The sequence below is a fragment of the Balaenoptera borealis genome (assembly GCF_965194805.1).
Source record: "Balaenoptera borealis genome assembly, chromosome: 14".
Classification (NCBI taxonomy): domain Eukaryota; kingdom Metazoa; phylum Chordata; class Mammalia; order Artiodactyla; family Balaenopteridae; genus Balaenoptera; species Balaenoptera borealis.
Genome location: NC_138875.1, coordinates 26,716,619 through 26,739,908, shown reverse-complemented (window position 1 = coordinate 26,739,908; position 23,290 = coordinate 26,716,619). Strand labels below are relative to the sequence as shown.

Genomic DNA, 23,290 nt, shown 5'->3' with positions numbered 1-23,290 from the left:
GGGCGGGGACCCCCTCCCTCCTTGGACGGCAATGGAGTGATGTGAACATGGGGGAGGGTTCCCTCAAACACTCATCCAAGCATCCATTCCAACTACTCTCTCTGTCAAGAGCACCCACTTATTCTCTTTTCTCCATCCTATGGCAGCCCCCAGGTTCTACATGTGCAGGTGTCTCCGAGGTTAGCACCTCACACTGTTCCCCAGTCCCGTGGAACCCAGTCCAGCTAAACCTCTCCAGTCATTCCATTCCTGCCCCAGCCTTGGCTCCTCTTAGTTCCTTTGGCTGTTATGGGTTGAATTGTGTCTCCCTGCCCCCACCAAAAAAAATCATATGTTGAAGTGCTAATCCCAGGGTGACCTTATTTGGAAATAGGGTTGTTGCAGATGTAACTAGTTAAATTAAGATGAGGTCACAATGGAGTACGGTGGACCCCTAATCCAATATGACTGGTGCTCTGATAAAGAAAGGGAAATTTGGACACAGACACGTGCACAGAGAGAAAACCTGTGTTAAGATGAAGGCAGAGGGCTTCCCTGGTGGCGCAGTGGTTGAGAGTCTGCCTGCCAATGCAGGGGACACGGGTTCGAGCCCTGGTCAGGGAAGATCCCACATGCCACGGAGCAACTGGGCCCGTGAGCCACAATTACTGAGCCTGTGCGTCTGGAGCCTGTGCTCTGCAACAAGAGAGGCCGCGATAGTGAGAGGCCCGCGCACCGCGATGAAGAGTGGCCCGCGCTTGCCGCAACTGGAGAAAGCCCTCGCACAGAAACGAAGACCCAACACAGCCATAAATAAATAAAAATTTTTTTAAAAAAATTAAAAAAAAAAAAAGTAAAAGCTTTCATTGATTAAAAAAAAAAAAAAAAAAAAGATGAAGGCAGAGATCTACAAGCCAAAAAATGCCCAAAATTACCAGCAAACCACCAGAAACTAGGGGAGAGGCATGGGGTTCCTTCTTCCTCTCGGCCCTCAGAAGGAACCCCCCTGCAGACACCTTGATCTTAAACTTCAGCTTCCAGAACTGTATGACAATAACATTCCATTGTTTAAGTCCCCAGACTGTGGTACAGTCAGCCCTTCGCATTGGCAGTTTCCAAGTCCATGGTTGGTTGAAGCCATGAATGTGGAATCCGCAGATACAGAGGGCTGACTGTAAGGAACCTGAGCATCTGTGGATTTGGGTATTTGTTTCTCCCATTAACGCCATCCCCCTCTATGCATGGTATCACACACACACCTCTTGGCTTACCTGCCTCACTTCCATCCCTCCACAGTCCAGGGCCTCGGCAGGACCTGTGGGCCCCCTCAAAGGGTCTGGCAAAGCCCAGCCTGTGACAAAAGCATCTAAGCCACCCACTCTTACTACCTAAGACTAAACCAAGACCAGAGAGGCCATTGGCCTCAGAGCGCCAGGGAACAAAGAGAAATGTAAAAGCCTTCAGTGACTTCCATCACCTGCTCCTCCAGCCTCAGCACCCCAGCCTGTCCCCCAGAGTATCTCCAACCCCAGTCTCTGCAACCCACTAGTTCTCCAAAGCCCACATCAAGTCCCACCTCACTACTCACCATCCTGATTGCTGTCTCCTCTGAAACCTACAAGATTTATAGTCTATGTCACACAATTCCAAATGTATTTATATACCATCTTACCTATTTTTCATGTTTGTCTCTTTCAGGGTTCTGTAAGTTCCTTAAGGACATGTAACATAATAATTCTTGAGTAACATCCCCTCTTGCCCAGCACAAAGCTGAATGAGTGTTTAATGGACATTCATTGACTGTAGGGAAAAAATTGGGGGATTCTCTTTGTATGCACCATTCATTCAACAATTAATGTCTGGCTCTGTGCTAGGTCCTGGAAATTCAGAGATGAATAAAATATCTCTTACAAGGGTTTTACAAGCTGTGCGGACTTACAAAATTTACTCATCCTCTCTGAGTATTAAATGAGGAGGATTGTATCTGTTTAACAGGACTATGGTGAAGATTAAATGAGATAATCCTCATTTAGGATTATCTGTTTAGGTTAGAGCCTGGCTCATGAACCCCTAATGAATATTAATAACTCATGTAATTACCTGATGAATCCATCACCTGTAGGTGTATGTATGTGGAGGGGTGGGGGGGGGGTCCCTACACATAGGGTTGAAAGCTAAATTTGAGAATTATTGGATGAGAGCCTATTAGATGAGAAGTGAACAGGCCTGGATAAGTCAAAGGGGAGAAACCAGATCCTCTAAGAGGTAAAATTTGCCTGGAAAGTACAAATATCAAAAAGAAAAAAAACAGAGAGAGAGATGGGCAAGGGCGAGGAGTGAGAGGGCAGCTCTGCATCCCTGAGGGACATCTGGGGAAGGGACAGGAAGCTGATTAAAACCCACCACCTAGTGCAAGCTGGGCACAGAGAGCCCAGGGCCAGGACTAGAGGGAGGCAAGCAAGGCACCCAGGGCACAAAATCGAGGGCGGCCCCACCCTCCACCTTGTGCAAGCACAGGGTCGACACCTGAGAGGGAGCCTCCTTAAACTTTGTCCCCTGGGCTCCTTGCTTGCCTCCCCCCAGTCCCAGCCCTACAGCAGATGCCCCATCAAAACTTGCTCTGACCAGCAGAACTGTAGCGGTTCTGCCAGCGAAGCACAGACCCCAGGCGGTGGTCAGCTCAGCCCCTTCCTCCTCTCTAGGGCGCCCTCCACCTCCACCCTGTCCCCGCTAGGCACCGTCCCCCTCCAGAACCACCCCCCCGCTAGATCCTCCAGTGCCTGTGATCCCCACCTCCTGGGGCTGTGCCTGTTTCTCCAGGCAGTCAAACAGAGGGCTTTGCCCCTGGGTAGGGGGAGAGTTGGATCAGCGGTGAGAGCCTTCGAACGTGCTCTTGAGATACAGCACGAAGTCAGACTGTACTTTTCCTTGACCCAGTTTCATATCCTCAAGCTTCAGGCCTGCACCAGCATATGCAGGCAGCCCAGATCTGCCCCCTTGAGGCACAGGAAAGAGGAAGGCTGGAGGCAAGACAGAGTATAGAGGAGTCCTGTCTACACCAGGCAGGACAAGGCAGGCCCAGCCTGGGCTCCTGCCTGCTGTGCAGTCACACAGAAGGCAACACGACCGTGCTGGGCAGCCTGTGCTAGGTACAGACAGCACAAGCGCTATGAATTCAGAGCAGAGGAAGCGCACTGTGGGCTGAGAACAAAAGGAGAAGCAGGATTTGGACTGGCAGAGAGACAGTCGGGGAGGCATAGCAGGTGGGAACACAGTGTGGCTAAAGGCACAGAGTCAGGACAGATGGACGTGAGGTGTATAAAAGACCCTTGGCTGGCAGAAGCGATGTTCTCCTTTAAGAGTAGGGCTTCAGGTGATCCTTTTGGGGCTTTCAAGGTGGGTTGTTCTGTCTTCACTAAAGGGGTGAGGAGGTATAGTGGGCTCCTCAAGTTTTTGGAAAAGTCACTTTAATAAAGCCTTGAGAACTCTGTTCTTTCAAAGAAAATAGTGGGGCTTCAGGCACAGGCTGATCATGGGGGTAAGACTTTTGTTTGGGGAGGGCATAGGGGATGGAGACATTCGAGGACTTCTATTTCTGGCAAAATGGCAGACTGAAAAACCCTCCGTGGCAGGTGCCCTTTCAGGAATGAAGGATTTCTTCCCCACCTTCTGGGGGTGCCCAGAGTTGACAGCCCCCAGCTCTCAGTTCCTTCTGGGAATTGCCTCATGCAAGAAGAGCCAACTTGGTCAAGACCAGCCTCTTCCAGAGGCAGCTGCATCCAATGACTGAAAATTCAACCCAGATGTACAAAGGCCCAGCCTCCTCACCCTGAGGAAGGCTCAACTCAGGGAATCCTACAGGGTGCCTAAGGCCTTTTCTGGGACTGCGCTGCAGCTCAATTTCTCCCCCTGCTCAATCTTATTCCTTCTCCCTTCTTCAGGTGTTGATCCCAAGAGCACATCTTAATCAACTTTCTGCATTCTAGTCTCTGGCAAAGAGTCTGCTTTCCAGGGAACCCAATCTGCAACATCTCCCACTACAAAACACTAAAATACAACTAAAATACACATAATATGTGTAAAACTCCTTCTTAAGTGGATGAATAATATGGTAAGGAAAGAAGTAGTAGATGAGTTCTAAAGCCAGTGGCTGTCCTAGGGGCATCGCTCAATCCCCATGATTCATGCTTCCCTTGCAATGGCAACAGGGCCTACCCAAGATGAAGATTCTCGTTAGAAACCTCTTCCTATAGCCAGGAAAACACAAATAATCCAAAGGCAAGACAGAAAAAAAAGCAAAGCAGAATACATAAAAAACACAAAATATGATGGTAGAAATAATATTCTAATATCATATGGTATTCATCAGTAATCACAATAAACGTAGATACACTAAGCTTTCCAGGTAAAAGATAAATATTGTCAGACTAGATATAAAAACTGTAACTATATGCTGGTTACATAGACATGGAATGAAAGACATGGAAATGTAGTAAAAAAGGGTAGAGACAGTCATGACAAGCAAATACTAGCCAAATGAAAGCTGTTTCACTATATTAATATTAGACAACATCAGCTTTAAGGTTCAATGTATCAATATTACTAAAAATAAACTCACTACACTTTAATAAAAGATTCAGTTCACTAGAAAGACAATTTGTCTAAACTAGTATGCATCCAATAACATCACTTCAATATGTATAAGGTAAAAGTTGGTAAGTTGATAAGGAGAAACTGATAAATCCACTATCACAGAGGAAGATTTCTATACACATCTTTTAGAAATTGACAGAACAACTGAGCCAAAAAACAAAAAATATAAGGATACAGAAGATTGAAAAATTAAAAAAGACAACTTGATAGAAAAGACAAGTAAGAATACTGCACCTAACAATGAGAGAATCACATTTTTTTCAAGTACACACCTAATGTTTATGAAAATCAACCACATACTAGATCACAAAGAAAATCTCAACAAATCTCAAAGAATCAGCATTATAAATACCATATTCTCTTATTATCACAATGAATTTGGGTTAAAAATTCAAAAAGATAAATAAAGTAGTTGGAAATTTTAAAACATTTCTAAATTTATGAGCAAAAATAAATAAATCATGAGAGAAATTAGAAAATATTTGGAATTCAAGACAATGAAAGGGGCTTCCCTGGTGGCACAGTGGTTAAGAATCCACCTGCCAATGCAGGGGACAGGGGTTCGATCCCTGGTCTGGGAAGATCCCACATGCCGCGGAGCAACTAGGCCCATGTGCCACAACTACTGAGCCTGCAAGCCACAACTACTGAGCCCGCGCACCACAACTACTGAAGCCCACACGCCTAGAGCCCTTGCTCCACAGCAAGAGAAGCCACCACAATGAGATGCCCACGCACCACAATGAAGAGTAGCCCCCACTCGCCGAAACTAGAGAAAGCCCGCACACAGCAACAAAGACCCAACGCAGCCAAAAATTTTTTTAATATATAAATACATAAAAAGTTTAAGACAATGAAAATACTTCTGGTAGTTACAAGCTGTATGACCTTGAACAAATTACTTAACTTCACTGTTCCTCAGTTTCCTCACCTATAAAATGAGAATAATAATTGCATCTATTACTTGTTGTTAGAATTCAGTGTGGTAATATATAAACCACTTGGGCTGGTACCTGGCATATGGTAAATGCACTATAACACCAAATTGCTGTTATCATCATCATCATCCCAAAACATAGGGCTATAACTAAAGAATTATTTAGAGGAAATTTTACAACCTTAGAAGTTTACAATGGAAAATAGTAAAGACTGAAAATTAAAGAGGTAAGCATCCAACTTAAGAAGTTAGAAAAATAATACTAGAATAAAAGCAAAGCATAAAAATTAATGAAATAGAAAGTAAAGATACAAGAGAGAAATCAATGAAGCCCGAAGCTGGCCATTCAATAAAGATCAGTAAAAAAATAGAAAAAGAGACAAATAAACAATGTTAGGAATAAAAAAAGTGGCCAAAACTCAGATGTAACAGAGAATATTATGAACTTTGTATGAATAAATCTGAAATCTTTTGAAAATTTTCTGTAAAAATATAATTTGACAAAAAATGATTGAAGAAATATAAAAACCTGAACAGTCTTGAACCATTAAAGAAACAGAGTTAGTAATTTAATTCTAATAATCCGTAATTTAATTCTAAAATTCTAGTAATTTTAACAAGGAAAACATTAGGTGCTGGTGGCTACACAGGTGAATTCTATGAAGCTTTCAAAAAATAAATGTCAAACTTCCATAAACTATTCCAGAAAACAGATAAAGAGGAAACATTCCCAACTCATTTTACAAGACTGGTTTTAAAACTAGACAAAAATAGCATTTAAAAAATTACATGCCAATATCATTCAAGAACATGAGCTACAATATCCTAAATAAAAATATTAGTCAATAAAATCTCACATCATATAAAACAAATAATGTACCATGAACAATATGGGTTTATCTCTAAAATTATAAGTTTAACATCTATTAGTACAATTTACCACATCAAAAGAGTAAAGGAGAAAAAGTCCATATCGTCCAATAGATGTAGAAAAAGCACCTGATTAAAATTAGTATCCAAACACAGTAAAACAACAAAACTTGTTAGCATACTCCACAAGGGAACCTTCTTTACCCTACTAGAGGATATCTACAAAACAACAACAAAACAAAACTAAGCACACAGACTCAATGGTGACACTTTACCACCATTTCCCTTAAAATCAGGATTAATGACACCATATAGAAAAATTAATTCAAAATGAATCAAAGACCTCAACATAAGAGCTAAAACTATAAAAACTCTTAGAAGAAAACATAGGTGTAAATCTTTGTGACATTGGATATTGTACACAGGCAATGGTTTCTTAGATATGACACCTAAAGCACAAGCAACTAATGAAAACTGTAGATGAATTGGAATTCATCAGAATTAAAACTTTCATGCTGTAAAGGACATCATCAAGAAAGTGAAAGGCAACCCATAAAAATGAGAGAAATATTTTTCAAATCATATGTCTGACAAGAGACTTATATTTGAAATCTATAAAGAACACCTAAAACTCAATAATGAAAAGACAAATCGTCCAATTTAAAAATGGGCAAAGAATATGAATAGGCATTTCTCCAAAGAATATATACAAATGGCCAATAATAAGCACACAAAAGATGCTCCACAGCCCCAGCCATCAGGGAAACACAAAATCAAACCCACAATGAAATACCACTTCAAAACCACTAAGATGACTGATCAAAAAGACAGATAATAATGAGTGTTTCCAAGGATGTGGTGAACTTGGAATCCTCATACACTGCTGGAGGGAATGTAAAATGGTATAACCACTTCAGAAAACAGCCTGGCAATTCCTCAAATGGTGAAACATAGAGTTACCATATGATCCAACAATTCCACTTGTAGGTATACACCTAAGAGAAATGAAAATGCATGTCCACAGAAAAACTTGTACACAATTGCTCATAGCAGTCTTATTCATAACAGCAAAAATGTGGAAAGAACCCCAAAATTCCATCATTAATGGATAAATAAAATATGGTATATCCATAAATTGAATATTACTCGTCAATAAACAGAAGCAAAGTCCTGACTTGGGACTGACATATACACACTGCTATATTTAAAATAGATAACCAACAGGGACCTACTGTATAGCACGGGAAATTCTGCTCAATATTCTGTAATAACCTAAATAGCAAAAGAACTTGAAAAAGAATAGATACATGTATATGTATAATTGAATCACTTTGCTGTACACCCAAAACTAACACAACATTGTTAATCAACTACACTCCAATATAAAATAAAAATTAAAAAAGAAGAAATGAAGAACTGACACATGCTACAACATGGATGAACCTTGAAAATACGCTTAGTGAAATATGCCAGTCACATAGGACCACATATTGTATGTTTCCATTTATATGAAATGTCCAGAATAGACAAATCCATAGAGACAGATTAGTGTACTTATTCATTTCTAGAGCTGGGAGATATAGGGGTACTAGGGGGTGATGGCTAAGGGGTACAGGGTTTCTTTTGCAGGGTAAGGAAAATGTTCTAAAATTGATTGTGGTGAGGGATGCATAACTGTGTGAATATGCTAAGAGCCATTTAATTGTATACTTCAAATGGGTGAATTTTATGAATTTATAGATGGGTGGATTTATGAGTATATTTCAATATAGATATTCTTTTTTTAAAAAAATATTTAAGGAAAAAAATCAGAATTAAGGCCAGGATATTCTCTATGACATTTTTATTGAACATGATATCAAAGGCCCTAATCAGCACAGTAAGATAAGAAAAGTAAATTAAGGTATAAGGGTTGTAATTTCATTCTTTTACATGTAGCTCTCCAGTTTTCCCAGCACCACTTATTGAAGAGGCTGTCTTTTCTCCATTGTACATTCTTGCCTCCTTTATCATAGATTAGGTGACCATATGTGCATGGGTTTATCTCTGGGTTTTCTATCCTGTTCCATTGGTCTATATTTCTGTTTTTTTGCCAGTACCATACTGTCTTGATTACTATAGCTTTGTAGTATAGTCTGAAGGCAGGGATCCTGATTCCTCCAGCTCCATTTTTCTTTCTCAAGATTGTTTTGGCTATTCAGGGTCTTTTGTGTTTCCATACGAATTGTAAAATTTTCTGTTCTAGTTCTGTGAAAAATGTCATTGGTAATTTGATAGAGATTGCTTTGAATCTGTAGATTGCTTTGGGTAGTATAGCCATTTTCACAATATTGATTCTTCCAATCCAAGAACATGGTATATCTCTCCATGTGTTTTTGTCATCTTTGATTTCTTTCATCAGCATCTTATAGTTTTCTGCGTACAGGTCTTTTGCCTCCTTAGGTAGGTTTATTCCTAGGTATTTTATTATTTTTGTTGCAATGGTAAATGGGATTATTTCCTTAATTTCTCTTTCTGATCTTTCATTGTTAGTGTATAGGAATGCAAGAGATTTCTGTGTATTAATTTTGTATTCTGTGACTTTACTAAATTCATTGATTAGCTCTAATAGTTTTCTGGTGGCATCTTCAGGATTTCTATGTATAGTATCATGTCATCTGCAAACAGTGACAGTTTTACTTCACTCCCTAAAACCATACACAAAAATAAACTCAAAATGGATAAAAGACCTGAATGTAAGGTCAGACACTATAAAACCTCTTAGAAGAAAACATAGGCAGAACACTCTTTGACGTAAATCGCAGCAGGATCTTTTTTGACCCACTTCCCAGAGTAATAAAAATAAAAGTTAACAAATGGGACCTAATTAAATTTAAAAGTTTTTGCACAGCAAAGGAAACCATAAACAAGACGAAAAGACAACACTCAGAATGGGAGAAAATATTTGCAAACGAAGCAACTGACAAAGGATTAATCTCCAAAATATACAAACAGCTCATGCAGCTCAATATCAAAAAAAAAAAAAACAACCCAATCAAATAATGGGTGGAAGACCTAAACAGACATTTCTCCAAAGAAGACATACAGATGGCCAAGAAACACATGAAAAGATGGTCAACATCACTAATTATTAGAGAAATGCAAATCAAAACTGCAGTGAGGTATCACCTTACACCAGTCAGAATGGCCATCATCAAAAAATCTACAAACAATAAATGCTGGAGAGGGTGTGGAGAAAAGGGAACCCTCTTATACTGTTGGTGGGAATGTAAATTGGTGCAGCCACTATGGAGAACAGTATGGAGGTTCCTTAAAAAACTAAAAATAGAACTACCATATGACCCAGCAGTCCCACTACTGGACATATACCATATTCAAAAAGACACATGCACCCTAATGTTCATAGCAGCACTATTTACAATAGCCAGGACATGGAAGCAACCTAAATGTCCATCAACAGAGGAATGGATAAAGAAGATGTGGTACATATATATAATGGAATATTACTCAGCCATAAAAAGGAACGAAATTGGGTCATTTGTAGAGATGTGGATGGACCTAGAGACTGTCATACAGAGTGAAGTAAGCCAGAAAGAGAAAAACAAATATATATTAACACATATGTGGAATCTAGAAAAATGGTATAGATGATCTTGTTTGCAAAACAGAAATAGAGACACAGACATAGAGAACAAACGTATGGACACCAAGGAGGGAAAGGGGGGGGATGAATTCAGAGATTGGGATTGACATATATACACTATTGATACTATGTATACAATAAATAACTAATGAGAACCTACTGTATAGCTCAGGGAGCTCTACTCAGTGCTGTGTGGTGACCTAAATGAGAAGGAAATCCAAAAAAGAGGGGATATATGTATACATATAGCTGATTCACTTTGCTGTACAGTAGAAACTAACACAGCATTGTAGAGCAACTATACTCCAATAAAAATTAATTTTTAAAAAAAGGTATGATGGTTGTAATGAAAGGGGAAAAAAAGTCTACAAAGAAATCCCAGAAGACTCTACAGATAAATTATTATTATTATGTGTTGATTATTATTATTATCCTCAAGCTTGCTGATTATAAAATCAATATACAAAGAAATCAAACTTATTTTTTATACTAGCTACAAATGGTTAGAAAATATAATTTTTTAAAGATTTTTTTTTACAATAGCAGTAAAAACTATGCAGCTAGAGATAAATCTAACAAAAAATGTTCAAATTCTTTGTGGAGAATTATAAAGCTCCACTGAGAGACAGTGAAGGAGGGCATTCAAGGCCCATGCCTATCTAGTCGTCCTCTGAGATTAAGTTTAAAAGGCAGGTTGCGACCAGATCACACAATGTCCTTTCTACCTTAAAAAAAACAAACAAAAGAACAGAAACATTGCCCTTTCCCTGCCCCTCTGTTAAAGTATGAGTAACTGAAGTCCTTAACACTCCAGGGATATGAGTTTATGTGAAGATTTTAGCACTAACGAAGGGAATTTGGAGCAGTGGAGGGCTCAAAGGAAGAGGGGACAATTTCCATGCCCTCATTCTAGAAAATCCTTCTTTTGGCCCTGTCCCCAACATTCACCCCAAGACCTCCCTTACCTCTAGTGCCAAACCCCGACTGGCCCTTTCATACCTGATCCCTCTGCAGTGCAAGTCACAGGTGCCCACTCTCAGCCTGGTGCCCTTATCCCTAGTTTCCTCAACACCTCCGTCTCCTCCCTCCCCTGCACCTCTCTGCGGCCACAGCTTCCGGCCAGCTCTCCTCTCTCAAGCCCTTAGGTGCAGGCACCCCTCGAGGCTCTCCTCTGTGCCCCTCCCTGCCCATCTTCATCTTTCATTCTGCTCTCTCCTGGGTGATTTCATCCAATTCCATCACACAGGCCAGTGTTTTTCTAACTAAGGGTTTCAACCAACAGATTATAAAATCAATTCAGTGGTTTGCCCCCAGAATTTAAAAAAAAAATTACTGCAGTAAAATATACATAACATAAAATTTACCATTTTAACTGTTTTAAGTGTACAGCCCAGCAATATTAAGCACAACCACATTGTTGTGCAACCATCATCATCTTCTATCTCCAAAATTTTTCATCTTCCCAAACTGAAACTCTGTACTCCTTAAACACTTACTCCCTATTCCTCCACTCTGCAGCCCTTGGCAACCATTCTGCTTTTTGTCTCTATAAATTTGACTACTCATATAAGTGCAACCATACAATATTAGTCCTTTTGTGACTGGCTTATTTCACTTAGCATAACATCTTCAAGGTTCGTCCATGCTGTAGCATGCATCAGAATGTCCTTTTTGTACAGTAGAAACTAACACACTTTGTAAAACAACTATACCACAATAAAAATTTTAAAAAAAGAATTTCCTTTTTAAGGCTGAATTTATGCTTTAAATGAAGTGAAACAGAATTATTTAATGAAGTAGAATAGAAAATATTAAAGTGAATTTCTCATAATAAGGCCAAATATTCTTTCACAAAATGCAGTTGGATGTGTATGTGAGTGTGCCCTGGATCTCTGGGTATAACATATTTCTTAACTGTGGATAACAATCATAAAAGTTGGAAAAATGCTGATTTTGATGCTTGGCGACTCCAAAATCTCCATTGTTAGTCTGGCTCTGGTCCACCCACAGTTCCCGAGCTCCTTTCCAATGAGCTGCTGGAGAGTTCCAAGTGGATTGCCTTGCAGTGTCTGAGCAGATCTAGACTCGAACTTGTTACCCTCTTTGCTCCAGACAAGCTCCTTCTCACATATTTCCCACTTAGTTCTCCATAACCCGGCCCAGCCTGCCTCACCCTGCCCCACCCTGCCCCCCAGCTATATATGAGGTATGAAGAATTACTCAAGTCTCCGTTGCACCTTTCTACCGTTGTTCAACCTGGGTATCTTCCCCCATCCTTCCACATTCCCATGTTCTTAGGGGTCATTCCCCTTTCCTTAAGACTTCCTTCAAATGCCTCCCTGCACCTTGAAGATACCCTGATTCACTATGGCTCCCTCCACATCCTTAGAGTTCCTTGTCCACACCTCCAGTGTGGCTTGTGTATGTGTTATGTGTCCTTCTGTCTTCCCCATAGACTGTGAGCTCCCGAGAACCCTGGGCTGTGTCTGTCTTGCACACCATTGTGGTGTTCAGCATGTAGGAAATCTTCGTTAAGGATTTGTTCAATCAAGAACAGATGTGGAGCCAAGAAGCACCAAGGGCAAACTTCACAGCTCTGTTTCTTGCCTTTCCCTCCTAATCCACATACAGCGCACCTTCTCCTGTAGAGACCCTGAGCCCGCTAAGCCACCTGCGCTGCCCCACCTTCCTCCTCTCCTCCTCCCTCCTCCTCCCCTCCGTCTCCCCTCCACTCCCTTTCCCGGAAGTGTCCCCTTCCGGGAGGGCGAAGCCAGGGGCCCAAAGAAAGAATGCAGACTGACTCACACCCCCACTTCCTTCTGGTGTAATCTGTCCCTGATTCTCACCGGAACAGCTGGCCCTCTTTGTGCCCCTGAGCTCTTTGTGTCACATCAAACAATGAAGGCTCTGCCGAATGCATCCACACAGCTCAGCACAGAAGCAAAGAATGGACAAATGAATCCCTGGCTCCAAAGTAGACCTGCCCCCAGCACCACGTTCTCACTTCTGACCAGGCTGTGACAACAGCCTCCCCTTCTCTCCCTTTCTCTACCCCTTCCTTAAAAGGCTTTGATCACATCCCTACTCTACTCAAGGGTCACATGTGGCTCCCTATGGCCAATGAACCAAGTTCCAACTGTCCTTCCCAATCTGCAAAGCACTTCACTGAAGCCGCTGACCCAATATTACGTTTGTCCCCTCCTTCCCTACACTCCCCCTTACGCCAGTGGGATCCACGTCTTCACTATGTCCCTGTGATCACTACCCCTGCCCGTGTGCACGCACACACCACTTTCAATCGTTTCTTCATTACCCAATATTTTGAGAACCTACTATGTGCCAGGCACCATATTTGGCACTCAGGGTACAGCTGCGGACAAAACAGACTGAACCCCTACCTCATGGAATTTTCATCTAGAGTAGGGTTTCCCCCCCCTCAGCACTGCTGACATTTGGGGCTGGATAAGGCTTTTGTCGTGGACGGGCCATGCATTGCAGCATCTTTAGCCCTATCCCTGTCCTCAGCCTGCGAGATGTCAGATGCTCTCCTCTCCCCACTGTGACAAGCAGAAGTGTCTCCAGGCATTGCCTGGGGAACAACACTGCCCTCTATTGACAACCACGGACCTAGAGCAGCAGAGAGGACTTGTTACAAATCATCTGAGGAGCTTGTTAAAAAAAGCAGGTTACTGGATCCCACCGCCAGAGAGGGGCCCGGGAATCTGCATTTCAATGGCCATGCAGGTGACTCTGATGCAGGCTGTTCCAGGACATCTGCTGGAGGAACACTCAAGTGTTTCTACACAGGAGACAGACCAATAATCCCATCAAGTCGATTCATTACAGTGATGAGATGTGTAGGAAACAAGATAGGGGAGCAGGTGCTATTCGTGCTCCGATGTGGCAGCCGCAACCTAGTTCAAGGTCAGGACAGCCTCCAGAAGCAGCTAACCAAAGGTTAAGCCAAGTGCGACAGCACAGGTAGGGTCAACCTGGGAGAGGTGCGAGGAGGCAGTGCCACATCTCCTCACCTTTGCTCCTGCGCTCTTCGGTTCCTGATGTGCACTTCCGCTCACCTGCCCAAAGCTTCTCCTTCCTTCACGGGCCCACTCAGGTCAAGCCTTCTCCGGGCAGTCTTCCCTAACAGCTCCAGCCCAGTGGTGCCTCCCGCCTTAAACATTTCAACGCTCATTCCTATCTCATTTGTGGCCGTTGTGTTTCCCCAAGTAGACATCAAGCCCCCTGGACACCAGGACCACATCATCTTCTTTAAAGACCCCATGGTGCCCTGCCAGGATTGAATACATGCAACTTTTGCTTGCTTGATTGGATTTATCCAGTCCCTGGAGTGAGGCCTGTGAGGTGGCCTCTGAGACTGAGGGGCTCAGGGTCTCCGTGTGAGAGGATGGGATGCAACTGGTACGCCCGCTGAACTCCAAGATCAGGGAGGGCCTGCCGGGGCAAGCACTCAGAAGCTGAGCTGCCGTTTGCCGTGGGCACGGATATCCTCCCACTGTTGACGAGGCGGCAATGATCCCGGCAGCCCCGGCAGCTCTGGGTAGGTGCCAGCAGGGGATAGGAACCCAGAGCCATCCTGCTGAGGAGCAAGTGCAGCAAGCAGGCCATTTGGGGCCCAGCAGGGTCATCTCTGGGGGGCAGCAGGCCCAATGGGCTCCAGCAAGCCGGGAGACTCTCTGAAAATATCCTTTAAAGATACCAGCACCAGGCAGAGCTCGTCAGCTGCCCTCAACCAGAGAAAAACGCTCTCTGGGAAGGTCAGGAGCAGTGGCTGGTTGGAAACAAATGTCCTGGCCAAGGGGCCTCATCCTACCCAGCTCTGGGACATGGAGCGGAAAATGGCCTAACTGCTTGGCTTTCCTTCTGTGAGCCAAGGCCCGGCAGCAACGTCACTCTCCCATCCCTGACTGCCGCCCAGACTAGGGGCACAAATGACTGATGTGGAATCCAAAGGATGAAAAGAGAACAACTGTTTTAGTATTTAGAAGTTTAGAGAAGACGGGATGTTTATATAGCTAGCCAGGCATTTTGTTTTCTATCAGCCTCGCCGGGGAGGGGCAGCGAGAGTAGGAAGACAACTGACAGCAAAGGAAAAACCTCCAGCAGAAAAGAGAGGCGGGTTCTTTCCAAAAGAGGCTCTGAAATGGGAGGATCCTAGGGCAGCCCTCTCCCCAAGCCCTGAAACCAGGCAGAGTAACCCGAAGCTGTTCCCCTCAGCCAGCAGGGCAGGCAGAAGAAAACGGTTGGCATTTCCGTATATTTTCCGCACACACAGGGACTGAGGCTGGGCCCGAGTTTCTGAGTGACACCTCCTACTGCTCTATCTCTTAATGGAGTTTGCCCGTGGATGAGGTGGGGTGGGAGGAGGGCCCAGGAGGGGAGGGTTAACTTCTGCTGCAGCTCTGACCTTCTGCGTAAGGATGAGAAAGAACCATCTGTTTCAGAGGGATCAGGTTGTGAGTTTCACAGATCCAGTGGTTACTGGTTTACAAGGATTCACTATCTCTGTCGCGTCGTCCTAGTCCATTATCCCCCCAACCTAACCCGGCACTCCTGCGGGGAACAATATGCTTTTTCCCCTAAGGGCCCCCACAAAAGTTCAGGACTAGAGTGGTAACCCTATCCGATTTTGAGCCCTCCACACCCGGCAGCCTCCCCTCCAACCAAATGGCCATGGCGCTGTAGATTTGGGGACACCGATCTGACCCCTGCGGCCGCTCAGGGCATTCACATGGATTTATCGTCAGCTTGGCCGCTCCGAACTCCAACCTGTCCCGCATTTTTCACAACAGAACAAAGTTGTTGGGCGCCTCCGGCCAGCGCTGGGCAGGCGTTCTCCTCTAGCTGGGAGGAGAGATGCGCTTCGGAGCGCGGTGACCCGAACCTAACGCGGCGGTGCTCCAGGCTAAATGCAGACCCCACGGTCGCTCACCCCGGGGACGCCGAGGCGGATGCTGCGGCCGCCACCTGGGGACTCACCCGCGGGCTCCGCGCACCCCGACCCGCGCTCGGACTTTCTTACCTCTTGATGTAGTTCCTGCCATACAAGATCTGTTGCAGCAAGGTCACCAAGGCGAAGGCGCAGATGAAGATGAAGAGCAAAGTCCGGTTCCCCAACAAATCCCGGTTCGCCGAGGGGTCCGCGTAGCGCATCCTGGCGGCCGCTCGCGCACGGCGGGGCGCGGCGTGCGCCAGGCGCCTGGGGGCCCCCGCAATCACGCGCGGGGCTGCGGGGCCCCCGGGGGCGCGCGGCCCACCAGGCGCCTCTCCGCGCGGTCAGGAGGGTGGGGGACTTCTCCGGGCAAAGTTTCCTTCTGGCGAAGCCGTAGCAGGGGCATCCGAGCATCGCCCGCGGTGGGGCGGCTGGCAGAACAGGGCAGGCCTCTGGGAACTCGACAGCGGCCCCGAGCCTTCCCTCCGGATGCCTTTCCCTCCCGGCGTCCGCGCCCGGCAGCCTCCGATTTCCCTGCGGAGGGGCGACGCCAGGTGCCCTGAGCGCGGGCGGCCCCTCCTGCCGAGGTGGCGACCAATGGGGAGCGGGGCACGGGCAAGGTCCGCCTGTGCGCCCGAGAGCGCCGCACACCGCCCCCTCCGGCCGGGCTCCGGATCGGTCTTCGAGCGCAGTGCCTGGCCCTGGCGGGCCACGTCCGATCCCCGGGCCCGCAGGGAGGGAGCGCGAAGGTCGGCCTTCAGTTCTGCAGATGGGAGGTAGGGGACAAAACACCCGGACAGTCTGGTTGAAGACAGGCTGGCGATGGAAAGGGGGAGGGGTGGAGCTGAAAATGCCGGGTTTGAATCGTGGAATTTAAAAAGGAGGCAGGAAGGGAAACCGCGGCTGCAGAGCTGGGCTGGCTGGAGGGGAGCATTTGCATGCGGCGCGCAAGGCACCGAGTCACCGCCGCGGCCGCGTCCTCGCGCTCTCGGGGAGATTTCTCCGGAGAAAGCGGAGCAAGGTCAGCCGGGTAGCCCTTCAAGGACGGAGCGCGCGGCTCCTGCATGCTGATGGCCTGCGGGATCGCCCGCCCGCGTCCCGGGCGCCCCACTCCAGCAGGGAGGAGATTCAGGGGCTCTCCGCCAGGGCCACAGGCCTCCTCCCACTCTCCAGCCGCAGCTCCCGCTTGTTCGTCAAAGAAAGACCTCATTGTCACCGAGACACTGGGACCTTGTCTCATCCTTGGAACCACTCATAAATCTTAGGTCAGGCAGCTGGCCGCCTTCGGGAGCCACTGTCCCCCAAAGCTTTAGTAAGTCACTGTCTAGAAAGGTCTGTGCGTCAAGGGTGCACACCAGGGAAAAATAAACAGAAATGCAATGCCAAAGCCGTACCGCATCAGAAATCCTAACCCCGAACTGTGCTCCCCCCTCCTCCCCTCCCCCCGCACCCCACCCCGCACGCCCAGCCACAGCCCTGGCAGCCTGGCGCTGCGAGTCTCCACCGCCTGGGAGTCACGTGCCCCCGGCGGTCACCAAGTAGCCCTCACTGAATGATTCTAGGGCGCCCCTTCCCAGGGCCCTCCAGCCAGTCGGGGAGGTTCTAGAGTCAGGTCGGGGCTTCAACTTGGAACTTGACTGGAACTCGAACCTCTCAGCAAGAAAAAGAACTTTGACGGTGAAGTGCCCAGACTCCAATATTCTGGTCTCGGCATTTAATAGTTTGCTCTTTGAACTGAAAAGACCAAAGAACACATGGTTAAATCTCATGATTAGGGTTCCACCAATGTCTTGGAATTCATGCTAATTTACAAGGTGAAAGTGGACCCTGTGCTATCTATGTATCAAATGCCTATTATCCATGAGGTTGCCAGTAGGCGTTTTAGCCAACGAAAGAAATAATACATAAACATTTAGATGGTCCATTATTATTATAATCCCCACATTTGATCGGTGTCTTGCACATCAAAGTGCTTGCTTTTGCATATACTAATGAGTTAGCACCTCCTAGGCTCCGGCTAACCCAGTCTACAGTCAATAGGTTCAAAGCTCAAAGACTGGAATCCAAGAGGTAGCTCTTTCTCCCACACCCACAGGCAGGGTTGGCTTCCAGGGAGTGGGACCAGTGCCATAACCCACACCCTCAGCCTTGGCTTAACGTTCCACTCTTACTGTCTTCAAATTCTCAATTTTTGAAAAAGGAGGCCCAGTACTTCACTTTGCAATGGGCCACATAAATTATGTAGCAGGTCCAGCACGCAGGCTCAAGTTAACAGAGTCCTAGCTCTTCATTAGTTGGCCCTTGCCCGCAGTGTGCATAAGGTATATCACCATCACGCCAGGCAAGACACTCTCTTGTTTCCTTTCCTTTCCTGCTTATTCTCCACTCACATCAGGTACCAACACTTATAGCTGTCTTTGGATGCATGCTTCCCTGGAAAAACCAAACGAGTCTATTTTAAAATAATAAATCCAAATTATTGTAAAATTGTACAGCTTGCTGAGTTTTCACAAGTTAAATACACCATGTAATCGGCGCACACAGATCAAGAAACAAAAACATTATCAGTCCCCCAGAATCTCCTCCTGCAGCTTTCTAGTTACTACACACTCAAGAATAACCACCATTTGACTTCTAACACCAAAGATCAGTGCTTCCTTTTCTTGCATTTTATGGAAGATGGAAATGGAATCATACATTATATGTTCTTTCATGTCTGACTGCCTTTGCCCACCATTGACTGTGAGATTCATCCCTGTTGTGTGGTAGGCAGAATTCTAAGATGGCCCCCAAGATTCCTCATCCTCTCTTGTACTCACAGCCTCTCCCAGTTATTCAATTGAACATTAATCTAGGTGCTGCTGTAAAGGCATTTTGCAGATGTAATTAAGACCCAAATCAGTTGGCTTTAAGGTATGGAGATTGTTCTCAGTGGACCTGATCACATGAGCCCTGAAAAAGGATGGGGCTTTTTCTGTTGAAAGGGAAATGAAGTATGAGAGGAATTGACACAAGGGAAATTCTTCATTGTTGGTTTTGAAGATTGAGGGGTCCACATGGATACAGATGGCCTCTAGGAGCTGACATTGGCTCCTGGTGACAGGCAGCAAGGAAATAGGGACCTCAGTCCTCCAGTCACAAAAAAGGGCCCGAATTCTGCTAACAACCCAAATGAACTTGGAAGAGGATCCTGAGCTTCAGCACCTACACCTTAACTTCAGCCTGTGAGGCCCTCAGCAGAAAACCCAGCTACACCGGGCCCAGATTTAAGACTAGCACAACTGTGAGCTGGTAAGTGTGTGTTGATTGCAGCTGCTAGGTTTGTGGTAATTTGTTTCACAGCAACAGAAAACTAATGCCTTGTGTGTTGGAGTTCAGTTTATAGTATGCCATTGTTGGACTGTAGTGCAACTTGTTTATCCATTCTCCTGTTGACGGACGTCTGCGTAGTTGCAGCCATGAACGTTCCAGTGCATGTCTTTTGGTGAATATATGCGTGCGTATCTGTTGGCTATCAGGATTTAGAAGTGAAACTGCTGGGGCATGGAGTACTTATGCTCAGCTTTAGTGACTACTGCTAAACAGTTTCCAAAGGGATAAGTTATTTTTTCATAGGTAATTTATTCAGACTTGCCATGACCAAATAAGGAACTGGTCCCATCCTAGCTGATACTAACTAGCTAATCTAATAGCAAAAAGCCTACCAAGCCAAGAGCCAAAATAGTCAAGAGAAAATAACAGCTTTAAACCCTGGATACTGTCTCTCCTCAATGGCCTGGTCACCTGCATGAATCAGCAGCGAAGAATATTGATGCTGGCTTTAGCCATAGATAGAATCTCATGGCAATATAGTGGGCCCTCCATATCCACAGGTTCCACATCCTCAGATTCAACCCACCAGAGATTGAAAATATTTGGAAAAAAATCCAAACTCCAGAAAGTTCCAAAAAGCAAAATTTGAATTTGCTGTGTACCAGCAATTATTTACATAGCATTTAAACTGTATTTACAAATGTTTACATAGCATTTACATTGTAGTAGGTAATATAAGTAATCTAGAGATGTGCATAGGTTTTATGCAAATACTATGCTATTTTATGTAAGGGACTTGAGCACTGGTGGATTTTGGTGTCCACTGGGGCCCTGGAACTTACATATGGGAGGTATTTGGATCGCTTGATACTCTGCAGATGATTAGCAATAGTCCAGATCTCTGCTGACACTGCTCTTCTGATCCTAATGGCATTTTAAACCTGTCTCCACAGGAAGTCAAAGAAGTGTCTTTCACATACACACAATCGCAAGCATCTATGATGGAGTCAAGAGTCTGAAGATCTTGAAACATGGAGGTCTGCAGTCCCTGTTGTTTCTATTAATGGAAACATGGTTCTATTTTAAGCCAAATTGATCTTATGATTGTAGAATTGCAGCAAATACTCAGAAGGCCTTGCAAACAAAAGAGTAAACACATGGAGAACTGGTCCCTCTGCCAGATTCAGCGAACACCATTTTTATATCCTAATTGCCGGGAATGGGGACAGCTGCATCATTGTTTAAAACACACACTCATGCACAATTAAGCCAAGAATAAATGTCAACACTGGCACAATCTGCTAAATAACTGATAACTGATGGGCATTACTCATGCTGTGAGCGTTGTCTCCAATAGAAAATGGAAAGATTCCTATTTGGAAAAGATCTTAGAGGTTTCTACTGGTTTAAGAAAGCTGGGTTTACCAAGGGGGAAAGGGGGGTGGTGGGATGAATTGGGAGATTGGAATTGACATATATATACTATTGATACTATGTATAAAATAGATACTAATGAGAACCTACTGTAAAGCTCAGGGAACTCTACTCTGTGCTCTGCGGTGACCTAAATGGGAAGGGAATCCAAAAAAGGGGGGATATATGTATACGTATAGCTGATTCACTTCTGTACAGTAGAAACTAACACAGCATTGTAAAGCAACTATACTCCAATAAAAAATTTTTAAAAATACATCCACTATAAAAAAAAAAAGTCCCTTATCAGATATATAATTTGCAAAACTTTTCTCCTGTTGTATGGGTTGTCTTTTTACTTTCTTGATTTTTTTCCTTTAAAACAAAAGGTTTTTAATTTTGATGAAAAAAAAGAAAAGAAAGCTGGGTTTTATAACAAACGGCACAACTGCAGCCTGCCAGATTATGTAAGTGGCATTCCACCCATGTGTTCAAGGAGTTTGTGACAAGAACATGCCGTTCTTGTGCATCTTTATATTTGTATGAACAAGGCAGATTTGTGGTTTGGGGACACTTTGTCTGGGATGAAGGTGTCTTGTGGCCACTGACTAGAAATGCCCAGGGATGGCCTCGTAATCCAGAGAGCCAGGGTTTGCCACTTGCATGGGCAGCTTCAGACACTGGACTCTGTGCCATCAGTCTTGTTTTCAATAAATTATTATTGTAGACTGTAACTATAACTTAAACTCCTTGTTCAGTTCCCTTATGAAGTATGAATTTTGTTCTAAATAATTTATGAAATAATCTTGAACATGGATATGAAGTTACCTTTTGGCCTTCACATCTCCAACCTGAGAAACATCCTTCTTCTGTCTCAGCACCACCTCCCAGGTGTCAACTGAAAGAAAAATGCACAACATAAAGTTGTGAGTTAAGTTTTATTCAGGGACCTTACTGAGGACTATAGCCCAGGAGACAGCCTCTCAGACAGCTCTAAGGAACTATGCCAAAGAGGTAAAGGAGGAGCCAGGATACATGAATTTTTTTTTACTGGAAAAAACATATAGTCAAACATCAAAAGATGATTGCTAATCACAAAGAACAGACATTTCAAGTTAACGATTTGAGTGCTTTTCTATGTATGGGAAGATGCAAGAATCTGGGATCACTTGAAAATTTTCTTTAGATACGCATCTTAACTATCTAGGCGCCAGTATATCCAAAGCACAGAATGCTTCCTGTTTTTCTCCATCCTGAATTTTCTTCAGGGCTCACTGTCGGTGGGTCACTGCAGTGGCTAATGGCTTTATCCTTGTAGAACTGGAAAGACGGGCAACATTTTTTGTTTACACAGGTATTTCTCTCCTGCACTTGCCCCAGTTTATCCAGTTTGCTTCAAAAGGTAGAGACGTTATTATTATTCCATAATAGTTTGTGCATCCAGGGCATTGCAGCGCAGAGAGATTCATTTCTACCTCGGGCATGTCATATTCCCACAGATAGATACAGCTACATGGTTTATAATAAGGTCACTCAGAACACTTTTAGAGGGAATTCCCTGGCGATGCAGTGGTTAGAACTCCGCACTTTCACTGCCAAGGGCCCGGGTTCAGTCCCTGCTTGGGGAACTAAGATCCCACAAGCCGTGCAGCGCAGCCAAAAAACGAACACATTTAGGTGACATGGTGGCCAAAAAGGGACCTGGGATCTCCTTTGCTCACCTTAAAGGCAGAGTCCTGGGGTAGAAACATTGGGATCAGGTCCTGTCCTTTGAGGAAGAGCATTGACAAATTCAGCTGAACGTTTTTCATTACAACCCAGGGCTGGCCCCGAGACACATTTTGCTGCTGGTCTGTATAATGCTAGAATTTCAAAAAATGCCTATCAATGTAGCTGCCTAGAAATGTTTAATGTTCTTTAGGTACCTAAGAAATGGAAAAGGATGACTGCTCCCCTGTGATCATCCATTTCTAAAGCACCAGGGGAGGTTCCCAGCCCTAAAGCCATGGCCACAGCAGAGCACGTGTCATTTACCCGCCATCCTGGGTCCTAAAAGCTCCAGATGTTTGGTAGCCGTGATGGAGGTGCTCCCATGTTCTTGGTACTGTATGACATGCCAGGGAAATGAGATCAGTAAGTCATAGTCTGTGCCCTTAAAGGAGCTCACAGCGCAGTGAGGACAGACACACAGCACCCTAGAGCAGGATAAGAGTGACTGTAAACCCAAATCGGGGTGTCAGGGGTGGGGAGGTGGGCAGGGGCCGAATGGCAAGGAAGATGTCCAGAGGAGGCGGTGTTTGACATGAACTGAGACAGGTAAGGAGGTTGGCCAGGTAGAGCACTGGGACGAGACACGCTGGGCAGAGGAGCCCTGTGGGCAGCAGCAGACGTGGCACAGCCGGCACAGTGTGGCTGGAGATGAGGCTGCGGGGTGGCAGGAGCCAGAGCACAGGGAGCTGGGACTTTGTCCATGGAACTGTTGCAAGATTTTAAGTAGGGGAATGATATGCTCAGATTTGCATTTTAGATAAAT

General features: G+C 44.9%; 1 protein-coding gene and 1 long non-coding RNA gene across 4 annotated transcripts in view; one reads left to right on the top strand and one right to left on the bottom strand.

The window, feature by feature from the left end:
- The window catches only part of ST8SIA5 (ST8 alpha-N-acetyl-neuraminide alpha-2,8-sialyltransferase 5), a 67,264-nt gene extending 50,689 nt beyond the window's left edge, over positions 1-16,575 (bottom strand). For 2 of the 3 annotated variants that reach the window (XM_082353346.1, XM_082353347.1), the window contains exon 1: positions 16,123-16,572. In XM_082353346.1, the coding sequence (XP_082209472.1) occupies positions 16,123-16,253 (131 nt within the window). In that variant the 5' untranslated portion in view covers positions 16,254-16,572. Of the gene's footprint in view, positions 1-16,122 lie in introns of all 3 variants that reach the window. The other variant, XM_082353348.1, reaches the window with a different exon arrangement.
- Positions 16,576-16,684: 109 nt separating this feature from the next.
- LOC309610452 lies at positions 16,685-21,491 on the top strand. Its single transcript, XR_014233950.1, has 3 exons — positions 16,685-16,808; positions 19,075-19,323; positions 20,298-21,491. It is a non-coding gene; the product is annotated as an uncharacterized lncRNA (long non-coding RNA).
- Positions 21,492-23,290: the final 1,799 nt, after the last annotated feature.